At 38.9% G+C, this 13,598-nt stretch overlaps 1 protein-coding gene across 2 annotated transcripts; it reads left to right on the top strand.

Annotated features, from left to right (window-relative positions):
* Positions 1-362: 362 nt before the first annotated feature.
* Positions 363-13,214, top strand: rab3db (RAB3D, member RAS oncogene family, b). Of its 2 annotated transcripts, none has more exons than XM_028022476.1 (5): positions 363-689; positions 5,851-6,087; positions 10,403-10,521; positions 10,761-10,885; positions 11,787-13,214. In XM_028022476.1, the coding sequence occupies exons 2-5, from the start codon at positions 5,851-5,853 to the stop codon at positions 11,969-11,971; spliced, it is 666 nt and encodes a 221-aa protein (XP_027878277.1). In that variant the 5' UTR covers positions 363-689; the 3' UTR covers positions 11,972-13,214. The 2 variants fall into 2 exon arrangements, with proteins under 2 accessions (XP_027878277.1, XP_027878278.1); XM_028022477.1 differs by having other exon boundaries at positions 5,822-6,087.
* The last annotated feature ends 384 nt before the right edge of the window (positions 13,215-13,598 follow it).

Below are 13,598 nucleotides of genomic sequence, written 5' to 3'. Positions count from 1 at the left end.
ATATTTGTGCGGTTTAAGAGTGACCGTGGGCTTCTTGGCTGCTTCTGACGAAAGCCAGTGTAAAGAAGGCTGATGACGCTTGACTTTTAACATTTTAATTCTTCAAAATTATGAAAGCCAAGTATCTATGCTCTTCCACTTCAAAATTAAAAGCTGCATTAAGTGCTTTTAAAATACAAATAAAATACATTGAGCTTTCACTATCGCTCGAAGGCGGAGACACCATCATAAAGCGTAGCTTGAATTTTGTCGAAAGTGTGCGCGCGTGCTGCTCGCGCGCGCGCACACTTTCACGCAGCTAGCTCCTCCCAGCCTCTTCCCCTCGCGCGGCAGCTGTGGAAGCTGAGTGAAGCTGACACCCGGAGGACTCATCCCCTCCTAACATCACCTCTCAGTCGGGACCATCCTCCAGAGACGGCGGGCGGCAGCAGCTCTGTAAACACGCCGGGAACTTGTCAGCTGCCCCGGGTCAACAACACATGGACGATAAAAACAAACAAAAAGTATCATTCCGAGAAAGGAAGCACGTCGGCTGCTGTTGCTGCTGTCACTGGAGCAGGAAGGGGGTTTCTAGGAGCACTTTACTGGCGAGCTAACTACACCGGCACCTTACGGGCCAGGCAGAAGAGAGCAGAACCAAACAGCCGAAAGGGGAACCAAGTAGGGCGGCTCTTTTACTGGGTGAAGAGGTAAGCTTCTTGTACAGGGTGGTGGTTGCTTGCTTCACTCTTCTTTTTCTTTCGGACGCCTTACTGTGTGGCATGACTGTTACCGTTTACTTGCAAGAACACTTTGTGTGTATATATATATATATTGTTTTGTCATTTATTGTATATTTACAAGAGGTGGAAGCGCCTTGGAGTCTGTTCCCCTTGTCAAAAAAAAAAAAAAAAAATTAAAAACAAAATCACCTTCTCTTCTTGTTTCAACCCTCCTCCCAATTAAGGAACAGATGTGGCAGCTGGCTGAAAATCAATAGTGTCCATTTCCTGTTGGTTGGGCGTGCAAACAGTGCTAGCTGAGGGACCTGGCCGCGCCGTCATCAGCCTCCATACACAGCACCGGCCTGTGTTTGTTTTACTGAAACACAGTAATGAGTCATTAAGTTAGCCTGGCTGCATGGAGAGAGATCACTGTCACGATATGACAGCCAGTCGGTGCTGATGTGGGACTCCTTATCAAAGCCATCACTTGTGCCGCAGTGGGATCTGTTTAACCAGGTGTTCTGTCAGGTCTGTGTCTTTCTCCAGGGATGTCCATTGTACGCAAAAGGAAAGTGACTGAGGTTTTTCTAGGGTTCCTGTTAGCTGATTATAGTGTAAAAGTAGATCACTTTAAGTTATTCACTTATAGCAGTAAGTACATACAAATCCCCCTCTGGGTCCCTGACATGGCGATAATGTGACTGAAGATCCCAGAGCCAGTTTCTAACCTCAGATTTACATTAGTGCCTAACAGAGGAGCATTGTGGGAAAAGCCTCAGGTCACAACGAAAACAAAGTCATTTCAGCAAGGGGTGCACCGACTGCACTTTCCTAGGCCAATCACCGAGCTTTAAAAAGCCTGACCTGCCCATTGCGAATTTAGCCAATGCAGACTCTTTTTTAAAATCAATTTATTATTATTTTTTGTCTGTAAAGTTGTTGAATACATTGACTAAGTTGGCACCAGTGGGTGCCAATGGTCAATTGTCCAATTTCCAATTGGTGGCAAATTTCTGATGTATAATTCTATTTTATATATTTATGAATTGGTGCTTCTATGCTTTGTCTGTTTTTGTTCTGTATATTCAAAAGTCTGGCTGCAAAACAAATTTCCCCCTTAGGGGAGACAATAAAGGAACTGAACAATCTCCCAAAATTAAGGAATTGGTTCAGTACCAATTTATCAATGCATCCCAAAGTTGAATTAGATTTTTAGCTGTAAAAATTATTCCGATTTCAATCTTTAATATTAGTTTTTAAAAGTAAAACATTTACAACTTTATTGATTGAATTGGATTTCAGTGGAACCAAAGTAAACAGTGAGCTAATATTCCCAGTTGTGCTTTCAATCAGAGAAATGTTAGCCTGATGTTTACATGTAAAGTTTTTGAATTAAATATTATATAAACTGAGTAAAAGTTATAAGGTGCCATAAAAATTGAAGTTTGTATCAACATTTAACTAGTTCAATGACATCACAAATGGTGTCAAACTTACCACACTAAGAAAACTAATATTTATGAGTGTATAAAATGTTACCTTTTAACATCAGTTATTCTCATTAGTTGTGTGCCGTGTCCAGCCCACACAGTGTGTATGTAGCTCATTATATGAAAGCATATCTCAACACAGTTAAAGTTAAAAGCTCTCATAAAACTCGAGGTTGTTAAAAGTTTCTGCTTTAACAGAATTTTAGTTTACCTTGCTTTAGCTAGCTTAGCTACAGCGCTAAAGCTAAAGCCAAACTTGTTACAGGCACCGTTGTTCCACCATATCTAAAAAAAAAAGAAATAGAAAATGTGAATTGGGGTTTTAGCCTAAAATGTCACTGAAATGGTAATAAAGAATTTAGATGGTTTTTTTAAAGAAAAGGTGGCATAAAAACCTTTTAAATAAATGCTAATGTCAAACTTCTTAGGAAGTGTTTTGAGCTGGGATAGTTATTGCTAGTGGACAGTTGTCAGGTAAAAAGGTCCATATGCCACCTTATCAGAATAGATTTTAAAAGTGTTACTAATGTCTTCATACTATGAATGAAGATGAAATAATCTCAATAATTTAAAAAAGTTTACTTTCATCTTCTGTTTCATTTATTTCCGTGTGTATTAGCTGAAATAAATACATTTGATTTCATTTAGAAATAGTGATGTTAGATATAGTGATTAAAATTCATCCACACTGCATGCCTGTCACATTAATTTTATTGGTTGAGTTGTAACACCTTGTTTTTTTTAGCAGCACAATACCTAGAAAGCCTTTTTCAGGGGAAAAATGACTGTGCTTGTACAAAACATGGGCCTGGCTTCCTTTTAAAATAATGAGCAAAAGTTGTGAAAGCAACAGAGTTTCGCCATCAACCAGCACACAAGACGGCACAAGTCTGCGGGTGTGTTGAACAAGAAGCAGAAGACGTTTGAAAGACCACAGCTGCAAATGTGTGCAATATTTGTTGACATCCCGATAATGTCGAAACAACCCAATTTTGCAGTTGCCGTGTTTCCATTAAATGAGGAATACAGTTCACCAGTTTGCACACACAGTGTCATTAATAAACAGGCTGCGCGATCATCCTCATACCACTTCCTGTCGTCTGCTTTGTATTTTCCGCCAGTGGTATCATCCCATTTGTTCACCACACCGCTGGTGTGATGCCAAAAAATGTTTCCGTTGCAGTTTTGCGAAATAAACAAATTTCGATCCAACTGAAAAACCACCTCATGCTAGCACCAAAACATTTTTTTATCAGAAATGTTAGGGTTTCTTTTTGCATTTGGATAATTTATTTTTGTAAGTGCAATTTACACAGCATTTAAGCTGGTGTGAAAACAACTCTAGAAAGTAAAACCTACCTACATTTAAATTGAAAACAAAACAATCTCCGGCTTCCTGCTTTGTTACTTTCATAAATGTAAGATATTTTAAGCTAAATAATTGAAAACAATTGTTTATATTTATACTTCAATAGAAAGTTACATGAGCTTAAATTGACTCATAATGCTTGTGTGGAAGGGAAGAACACTGACTCGACCTCTCATAACCTGCAAGTACTTTGCAACTACTGGCGTTGAATGACATGTTTTCTGAAATGTGCAGTCGTGTATTTTTTTTTTTTTAATCTCTTTTTGCCGTCATAATGCCAACAGATCATATCTTTATATCTCCACCTCATGTCGAAAACCTCCATTTAGCCACTTAGAAGTTAAACGAACTGACTGCTCTGACCGCTAATGGGTCTTGCACGCAGCCGAGTCGTGCTCTGGTCTCCACGGAGACGGGGTCTCGGTAGACAGAGGCAGGGCAGCGTTGCGGCGATTCATCAGCCTTGTGCTTGAAAGCATAGAGACGGCCAGCTCGTTGCTCTCCACTTAATACCCAAAAGCCGGGCAGCTGCTCCCCTCCTCCCGCTGTTTGGTCAACTAACAATGAAAGGGCCTGATGGAGGTAATCTCATATCGGCCCTCAGGAGAGATGGCAGAGATTAACACTTTAAGTAAAGCAGGTGGCAGGGCTTTGTTTATTTAGAACCCTCAAACCTTTAGATGTCTTATTTTACACATTTTCATCTGTCTCGTATTTGATCCGCTATTGATTTTGTATGTTTTTGTTAAAACTACTCTGGGGCAATGTGATGCAGTAAAACTGACTCAAATTCTGAATCGATTAAAGCATCTGAAGTGTGACCCAGGGGCCATTTGCCAAACTGGGATCGATTAAATGTGGCCCTTTTACGATTTACGCTTCACTTGTCTACAGAAATCTGACTGCTTTGTTTATTTCATTAAAATATTGAGTTTATTTAGCAGGTAAGAATCAAAATGTAAAATGGTTGTTGCAGTTACAGTTGAAAAGAAAAATACAAAAACATGTTGTGGTCCTGGTGTAACTTTCAGCATGACATTTGTGGCCCCAAGCTAAAAGGTTTGGACACCACAGGTTTAAAGGGTCTCCATGGTGGCTTTAGTGACATCTGTTGGCAAGTTGTAGATTGCAACAACCTAAATGTTACTGACAATGTTTGTCATTTAGAAACTGTTAAAAACTGATAAAACTATCTTACTGAGTGTGACATTTTTGTATCATGCTTTAGAGAGGATGAGACTCTCATGGTATGTTGACCTAAGAATACAACATAAAAAGTTGTATAAAAATATTTAATTGCTCTGGTTGAAAACAGAAAACGAACAATTAATCTTACTGCTGCTAAAATAATCTAACATAATGATGATTTGAATTTGAATAATCTCATCGAGAACATTTCTTTATTGTTGTTTTAGTTTTCATAAATTAACCAGTCTCTTCAGATCAACATCAAAACCCTACGATGTTTGATAATACACAAGCAGCTCTGGTCAATTGACTCTTTTCTTCTTCTTCTTCTTCTTCTTCTTCTTCTTCTTCTCTGTATATATTTTGGAAGATGTTTAATCAGAAAAAATAGTTCAAAATTTCTTGCAAATATTTCTAAAGTAGAACCACAAAATCAGTGATTTTGACAGAAAGAACATCACTGATTTTGAACATTTTGAAATCCCAGAGAGACTGATTAATCTAGGAAGAGACATATGATAAATTCCATCTGGATTAAAAATCTGTTCCCAAAAGGTCTTCCAAACAGACAATAACACACCAAAACAACTTAAGATTTAGGACTCAAGTCTCATGAACAATTAAATATATTCGGGAATTACGATACAATAAAGATTTCTCTCAAAATTAATTCAATGCTAAATAAGTGTTAGCATTTCCTTACAAAAACGTACCTCCATCTGAAGACTTTACTTTAAAGAAGACTTTTGGTTCTTTAAAATAAAATAACTTCTGATAAGATTTAGAGAGAAATTTGGCATCTTTTCTCATTCTCTGACCGTTTCTTATTTATACCAAACCATGTACGTTTGCACTTGACATTGACAACAAAAGTTTTAAGCGCAGACTTAGTTTATGGTTTCCTGATAGTCTTGGCACTTGTCAAACGACTGCAGTGTTACTGTCTTGAGACTTGGACTTGGATAAACTTACGTTCCTCAGTCTGTACTACCTCTGTTACTTATAACAATGTTTGCGATAAATGCCGATTTCATATTACACCATTCATATTTTCATTATTCCTTGTTTTGGGGGTGAATTCATACGCCCTGCTCTGCAGATGGCATCTACCGACTCACGGCTCCATCAGCCTCCCTCGCAGAAAGACGCGGCCGACCAAAACTTCGACTACATGTTCAAGCTGCTGATCATCGGGAACAGCAGCGTCGGAAAGACCTCCTTCCTGTTCCGCTACGCCGACGACTCCTTCACCCCCGCCTTCGTCAGCACGGTGGGCATCGACTTCAAGGTCAAAACTGTCTTCCGCAACAACAAGCGGATCAAGTTGCAGATTTGGGTGAGTGGGTGAAGCTGGGATTGAGATGTTATGCCACACCAACTGCAGGTTGAACAACGAGCACACGTAGCAGCAATTTGAATTTGGAAGCCTTTTGGTGCCCGTGTTTGTCTCTGTGGGTTTGGTCCTTGAGCAAGTTTTTGTCATCAGTTGTGCAAATGACTTCCTCCAGTTTTCACATTCTTACTTCCTTCTCATCTGCTGAGAGATCCTGGTTGACTCTTGGGGAGATGGTTGTACTGATTAAGGAGGTGTGGCTCTGTTTCAGGTTTCCAGAGTTGCACTTGATGTGACAAAGCTCAGGTTAAGCCCAGTTAAAAAAAAAAGGACTTGTCTAGTTTTTATTGGTTTATTTTAAATCAATAGTTTTTGAGGTCACGTTTAAACACGATTTTACAAAGAGTAAAGACAATGCCACTTTAAATTTTTTGATTAGGATTCAGATATTTTATTGTCATAAAAGCTCATGTTTGCATATTTGTGGTGGAAAATTCAGACTCAGCATAAATCCATATATGAATCCAGATTTGTTTGTCCCAGGGGCTGATTGTACAAGCAGGTTTGAGCGAGACCCAGACCTGCAGGGAGCTCTGCAGTCTCAAAACGTCACAGCGGTTTATGCAAACACGAGTTTATAAACCTTTACAACATTGTCACGTTTGCATTGGGTGGTTATTCATACAGAAGCTATCAGTCATTTACAGGAGGAATGGAGGCAGGAGACGGTATGCCACCAATTACCTTCCTGTGAAAAAGCTGAAGGAAACAAAGGGATTGTAAAAATCTACTTAGAAGTATTTATTTTAAATACTTTTTATATATATATTATTGTTTTTTTTCTTTCACCACCTAATGCAAATGTAGTGACAGTTCCAAGGTTTATATAAAGTAGCATTTGCATCCATTACTGTGTGGTGTTTTTGAGATCTGAGATGGTACTTTGGACTTCTACCATCTTAAATTCATGTTTCCAAAATGAAGGCCTTAAAATATTTTTAATTAATTTAAAAAGTAAGTTGTCCTTAAATACATGAATTACAGAGGTCTTACATTTTAATCTAAGACCTATTTAACTGCGTATTTTCTGTGTTTATTTATTTTTTCTTTGGGTGCAATTTTCTGTCAGAAAAAAGTTTGAGTCACACACAGACATTTTCATTACGTGCTGTGACTCTAGAAAACCCTGGCCAGCTAGCTAGCTAGTTTTTTATGTTTATCATGGGTAAGTGCAGATTTGCTTTAATGTAGTTTGTACATTTTTTTTTGGAAATCTGAAATTTAATTCCTAAAGGTCTTAAAAATATCTTAAATGTGAGTTGATGAATCTGGCAGAAACCCTGTAAATGAAAGACATTGGTGCCGATTTGTGGGGTGCGTTACTACTTTTCGTGGATGTCGGAGCAGAATACTCGCATGACAGACGGGTAACCACAGCAGCCAACAGTCCCCTTTCTCTGGGATTATTTCAGTATTCTTTAAACAAAAACCACCATATGAAACAAAGAATCACTAACAAAATAATTCTTTCTCTGAAACTGTTGTGTTCAGATTTCTGTTTTTGTCTGAACTAATTTTCCATCTATCCCCTCCAGTACTAGTCTCAGGTAATGTCTGCTCCACCCACCTGTCTGCTCCTTACAGGAACCAAGCAATCCTATTGGCAAGTCAAACAGATGATTCATTTGAACTAACAATCTGTGAGCCATGTATGGTACACAAATAGTGTGCAACATTAATCAGCAGCACACACCAAAACACACATCCAGTCGCCTACCTGGCCAAACATTTGGCTCTTAAACTCTGTGTGCAATGTTAGTGTACTCTCTAGAAAAGAGCGTCTGCTGAAGTAAAGTCCTTGAACTTGTCGACTACAACCAGAAGACCTGAGTGGTCTGGAAAGCTGTTCCAACGACAACAGGTCTTTAATGTATTTTGGTGCAATGCCCTGGTAAGTATATAATGAGCTTTCTTTCACCAAAATCATCATAAAACTGTGTGTGGCTGCCTGGTCTTGCTGGAGTCACTAACTGTGCTGCTAAATGACAAAGAAACCTGGTATTTCCTAAGTCCAGGAAGCAGAGGAAGTAGCCTATCATCATCTGACCGGGACACAATGGAGACACATTGCAGTGCCAGTGTAGCAGTGTGTTTAAGGGGTGTGGAAGCAGCAGGCATGTCTTAAGTTTAGGTCCTCATGCGCAGTTAATCATCAGCTCTGTAAAAATGTCCTCACCATTAATCATTTCAGCTCTCATCTTGCAAAGATTTCACTATATCCCTCAGAAGAAGCGAAGCGTACTCGTCTTTTCGTCAAACATGTCACTGATCTCACAGCAAACACACACACACCTTTCATATACACTTTGCATAAGCACACCCAGACATATGGTGAGTGTGTAGTGTGTGTTGTCCCAGAGGATGTGCTTTGCTGCTTCTTTGTCGGCAGCCAATCTAAACACAGGTGACGCATGTTTGAGGAGCAGGGTCCCAGTGACGTCCGACTACCTGGCTGTGCAGGAGCCTGATTTAAACTGCTTCACACACACACACACACACACACACACACTGGGAGGCAGGTGCTGTCCGCTGTTGTGGTTTGTTTTGTAGCAACCCTCAATACGCTCTGTTTGGTTTGCCATCACATCTCGCTGGCTAATATTTGATTCTTTCTGCATGGCTGAGATAGCGAGGGAGCTAAAGTGACTCTTGTTTCACTAAAACCAGAACCTGGAGGGATAAAGGGAGAATTCAACGGTTTCCATACAAGGTGCTGCTCCGTCCTATGCATTATGAAGAGAGATGAGATGTGAGGCCGGCACCTTGGAATGGAACATTCATAACCCTTATTAGCTTCTGGTTACCTTCACAACCTGCTCCGTTTCAAAGTGAGGGAAATGGCAGACAAACACTGGAACACACACACCAGAGCCCTGATGCAAACCCAGGAGTCTGGAATGTTACTGGGCTGAAAGGATCAATCAGATTAATCATCATTAATTGTGACAATCAGATTAATTGCGATTGATGATGATTAATAGTGATTCATCAGAATAATTGTGATTAAATAGAATAATCGCGATTAATTGCGACCAATTGTGATTAATTGATTGTTGTAATAATCGTCAAATTAGTGATTGATTAATGGTTAACAGGATATACCACACAAGATTAAAAAAAACAGTCAATTTGCCGAAAGAACAACATAATCAGAGAAGTCCTTAAGCCAAAACTGTTCAAAAATACATTTTACATCTAAGATTAGAAAAAAAAGAAACGATTTGTCTGTAAATGTGCTCTAGTCAAAACTCAAGTGTTAGTTGTGACACATTGAAAGTTTGTGGTTGTAACATGACAAGATGTAAAAACGGGTTGTTGTTTTTTGTTTCTTTTTGTTTAACTGTGTTTTGTTTTTATCATGTAAAGCACTATAAGCTGCCTTCGTGCTGCCGACTGAGAAAAGCTTTAGCTGTTTAGTTTTTATAGAAAGATTAAAGTCTTCTCTGAAGAAAGGTGCATGAAGATGAAGGGTTGTGTAAAAGATTAGACAGTTTTTTTTTTGTTATTTCCAGGGGGGAAAAAAGTAAAAATATAGTTGTATACTTCCACAATACTTACAAAAAAATTGTGCTTTCTCAGAAATATACTATAACTATAACGTTGACCCCACTGCCCCCTTGTGGTTTAACATTATACATACTTGATCACACATGAAAAGTTTGGTTCTCCTGATTTGTTGACCAGAATCAGAGTTGAACAGTAACTAGTTACATTTACCTTTTGGGAAAAGATGTACTTTTAGGAGCATTTTGACTACGCTGTAGTTTTTACTTTTAACTGAGTAACTTTATTTTGAAGAATCGCTATGGTTACTACCCACTCTGAGTAACTTCACAGAGTGAAGAACAAGATTGTTTTAGCCAACAATCTTGGCTAAAACAACACAGACACACACCTGCAGTTTTTGTTAGTTTCATAAGTTTTATTTTGAAAGACACTGCTTTGGGATTTTTTTTTCTTTTGCCACATTTTTTTTGTTACTTTATTATGATTATGTAACTTTTAAATATTAAATGATTGATAATTTGATGACTTACTCAGTGCTTGAGTCACCTTTTTGCAAAAATACTTTATTACTCTTACTTGAGTCATTTCTTTGTTTGGCTCCTTTTTACTTGAGTAAAAACATGTTGTAGTGCTGCTGCTCTTTCTTGAGTACAATTTTTGGGTACTGTATTCGCCTCAGACCAGAATAAACACAGCCTGACTTTGAAGATTGAATGTTTCTGATGGCGTTTCTCTGTTTATGTCCCCACAGGACACAGCAGGACAGGAGCGCTACCGTACCATCACTACAGCGTACTACAGAGGAGCCATGGGCTTCCTGCTCATGTATGACGTCTCCAACCAGGACTCCTTCGGTGCAGTGCAGGACTGGTGAGTAAACAAGTTTAATCTTCATCTTTTTGTTCTGCTTTCTCAAAAGCGTTCATCCTGTGAACGACTAGTACCTGTTGTAAATGTAAGCTTTATTTTGGATTTGTCTGTTCCTCGTGTTTCTTTCATATTTCCCACATTTGCTGAAATGTCCTTCTGAATAGAAATGTTCTTCCTCTTTTCTTATTTGCATGTGAAGTACTCTGGTGGCTGTTCACTAGTGGGATCTTGTCTTCCAGGGCGACACAGATCAAGACGTACTCATGGGACAACACTCAGGTCATCCTGGTTGGTAACAAGTGTGACCTTGAGGATGAAAGGGTCATAGCCACAGAGGACGGCCAGCGGCTGGCTGAGGAGCTCGGTAATTACTGCCGTAGCACATTATTATTTATTAGTAGACCGTTGTGTTACAGCACCTTGAGAAAATAGCCAAAGAACGCAGCAGACGGATTAGAGTTGTGAAGATGTTTAAAGTAGGGTTGGATGTACACAGGCGCATACTCACCACAAAAGATTGGCAGCTTCTGTTGACCATATCATTGCACAAATTGGATTTACAAAAATAAATTTGCTCAATGGAAACATGACAACTTTGAACGAAATTTTACATTTTTCCACAAAAAAAAAAACTCTCGCAATCACTGTATTTTGCAAAATTGCAATGGAGACACTTCTTTCACATCATACAGGTCATGTGATCGACAACAGGATGGAAAAGACAAAGAAGAATACAGGCTTGCTTATAATGACTTATTGCGTAAACAAACTTATTCCCGTGTGATTTTAATTGTCTGTTGCATTTTTTTTCCCAATGTTATCAGAATATTGACGAAGTTTTGCGCACATTTGCAATGGAAACCCAGCTAGTGTAGGTAGAGGTGATTTTACAAAAATATTGTCATGCATGTCACACGTCTCCATTTTTATTTGTAAGAGATACGCCACTACTTTGTGTCAGTCTGTCACACAGAAAATCCCTGTGAAGATCATGACTGGAGTGCGACAAATGAATACTTGTTAAATACTAGAGAGGAAACTGACGTTTCAGTACAACCTTTCCCAAGAACAAAACATAAACATAGGACACGGTTAGACGGGTGCATGAGGCTGCAGCCCTGGGAGGTGCTTTCCTTTCATTAGATGAGAGGAACAAAACCTCCGGACATGAACAGCAACATAAAAGCACGGAGCACATGGAATGTGAAAAACTTAGTATGGGTAGTTTTTTTTTTTTTTAAGGCACTTCTGTCGCTTGCTTCCAGGCTTCCGTTTCTTCGAGGCCAGCGCCAAGGACAACATCAACGTCAAGCAGGTGTTCGAGTGTCTAGTCGACATTATCTGTGACAAGATGAATGAGACCATGGAGGAAGAGAGCAACCTCACAACCAACCACGCGACCCACGGCTCTAAAGACTCTTCAGAAAGCAACGGTGCCTGCGCCTGCTAAGCAACGGGCCTTTTTAGAACGTCTCCAAACACACACACACACACACACACACACGTACACTGATATAAAGAACAACTTCCACTCTGTGCCTGGACTGTGCAAAGTGCTACAGAGCCAGTTGGCTAAGTGACTACCTGAGACGATCTTGGTTTGGCCTCTCCAACAGGGCTGACATCTCCCGTAAAATGAACCGTTTCTTTCCATCTCTGTTCTTTTTCTCTTTTTTTTTTTTTTTGGTGTTATAACTTATAACTGTGTTCTGAAGCCTCTCCAAGGTTCAACGTCCTGGGCTAATCAGCATTTGATATTTCCAGTGCCTGCTTTATGGATTTGGTTTTCTAACCATCAGGAAGCCACCGCACACCAATCTAATGATTAACGCATCCGACAACATTTGTACCACAATAAGATATTTGCTATACATTTTATTTAATATGTATTTAATAGGAAAAAAATTGAAACCTCATCATGTACCAAAGTCACTTACCTTGTGGATTTTAACATCTGCCAATATAAGATTTGCAGTGATTTCATTAACTTTTTTTTTAAGAAGTATGGAGCAAATACAATAATTGTACAGATGTAGATAAATCTATTGGCACCTATGGTAAAACTGAGTATGAAAAATTAAATAAAATCCTTTATCACAGCAAAAATCCAACCTACTCTTTTAGAAAATGTTTTCAGTGTGGGGAACATAAGCAACATGTTGGGAAATGATTAGTTATGAGAAAAGCACTGGTTGTAGGAATCCCCTCACAAAGTTTGTCTTTAAACAAATAGCAGAAAATGATTTCATATTCAAACTTACATTTTTAAGTTGATCTTAAATCTTAGGAAATCTTCTAGTTGGTGTTTTAGGACTTCTTGTTTCACTGGGGTATAAATTAGACGTGACACACAAGGCCCAGTTCTTAGACTGTGCTTGACTGGAACCGTATTCATCCAGCCGCCACACAGTGACAACCACTGAAAACTGCTGCCCTAAAGACAGATGAGGAAAGCAACTCTGTGTTTGCATTAACGGAGTACTAATGTGGTAAATCATCTTGTTATTGGTGTAATTACTCTCCTCTAAAAGTGAAACAGTCGGAGTGTGTGTGAGCTCAGAGAAGCTCACACACACTCCTCAGTCAAGGCCTCTTTTGTCTTTTCTTCCTCTTTACTGTTAGAATAAGCTAATTAAATAAGCTATAGTCATTCCATGTGTTTACCACAATAAAACCACTTTTTCTTCACAGCATTAATGATTTTCCCCTTTCTGAATCTTTTTTTAAAATATATATAATATATAATGGAAGGAAATTAAAAGTTTCTCTTTTATTGGATCATTTCAGGTCAGTAGTTGCAATGTGCCGTACCATGTGACTAAACTGTTATCACTGTCTTACTTGCTGGCCACTAACTGTCATTATGAACCAGATGTGCGATGATAAGCCATCGTTTGAGCGGGCTCTTCCCAGTCCACACACTGCTGTTAACATGAGCCTGGAACCAAATATGTCCTCCATAAGTATAACGATATAATGCTCATATCATATAACGCAGAGCTAATGCCAAAAAATGTTATCTGTTCACTGAGCTTTGCTGCAATATATATGCAGAAATAACATTTGAAACACTAGCT

This window comes from Xiphophorus couchianus, chromosome 7 (genome assembly GCF_001444195.1).
Source record: "Xiphophorus couchianus chromosome 7, X_couchianus-1.0, whole genome shotgun sequence".
In the NCBI taxonomy this organism is placed as follows: Eukaryota; Metazoa; Chordata; class Actinopteri; order Cyprinodontiformes; family Poeciliidae; genus Xiphophorus; species Xiphophorus couchianus.
This window is presented reverse-complemented; position numbering and strand designations above follow the sequence as displayed.

Bases quoted from the DNA above. Each gene is read 5' to 3' on its own strand.
- rab3db (XM_028022476.1), top strand. From the start codon at position 5,851: ATGGCATCTACCGACTCACGGCTCCATCAGCCTCCCTCGCAGAAAGAC. The intron at 6,088-10,402 runs GTGAGTGGGTGA...ATGTCCCCACAG, and splicing joins GGATCAAGTTGCAGATTTGG to GACACAGCAGGACAGGAGCG. The intron at 10,522-10,760 runs GTGAGTAAACAA...CTTGTCTTCCAG, and splicing joins TTCGGTGCAGTGCAGGACTG to GGCGACACAGATCAAGACGT.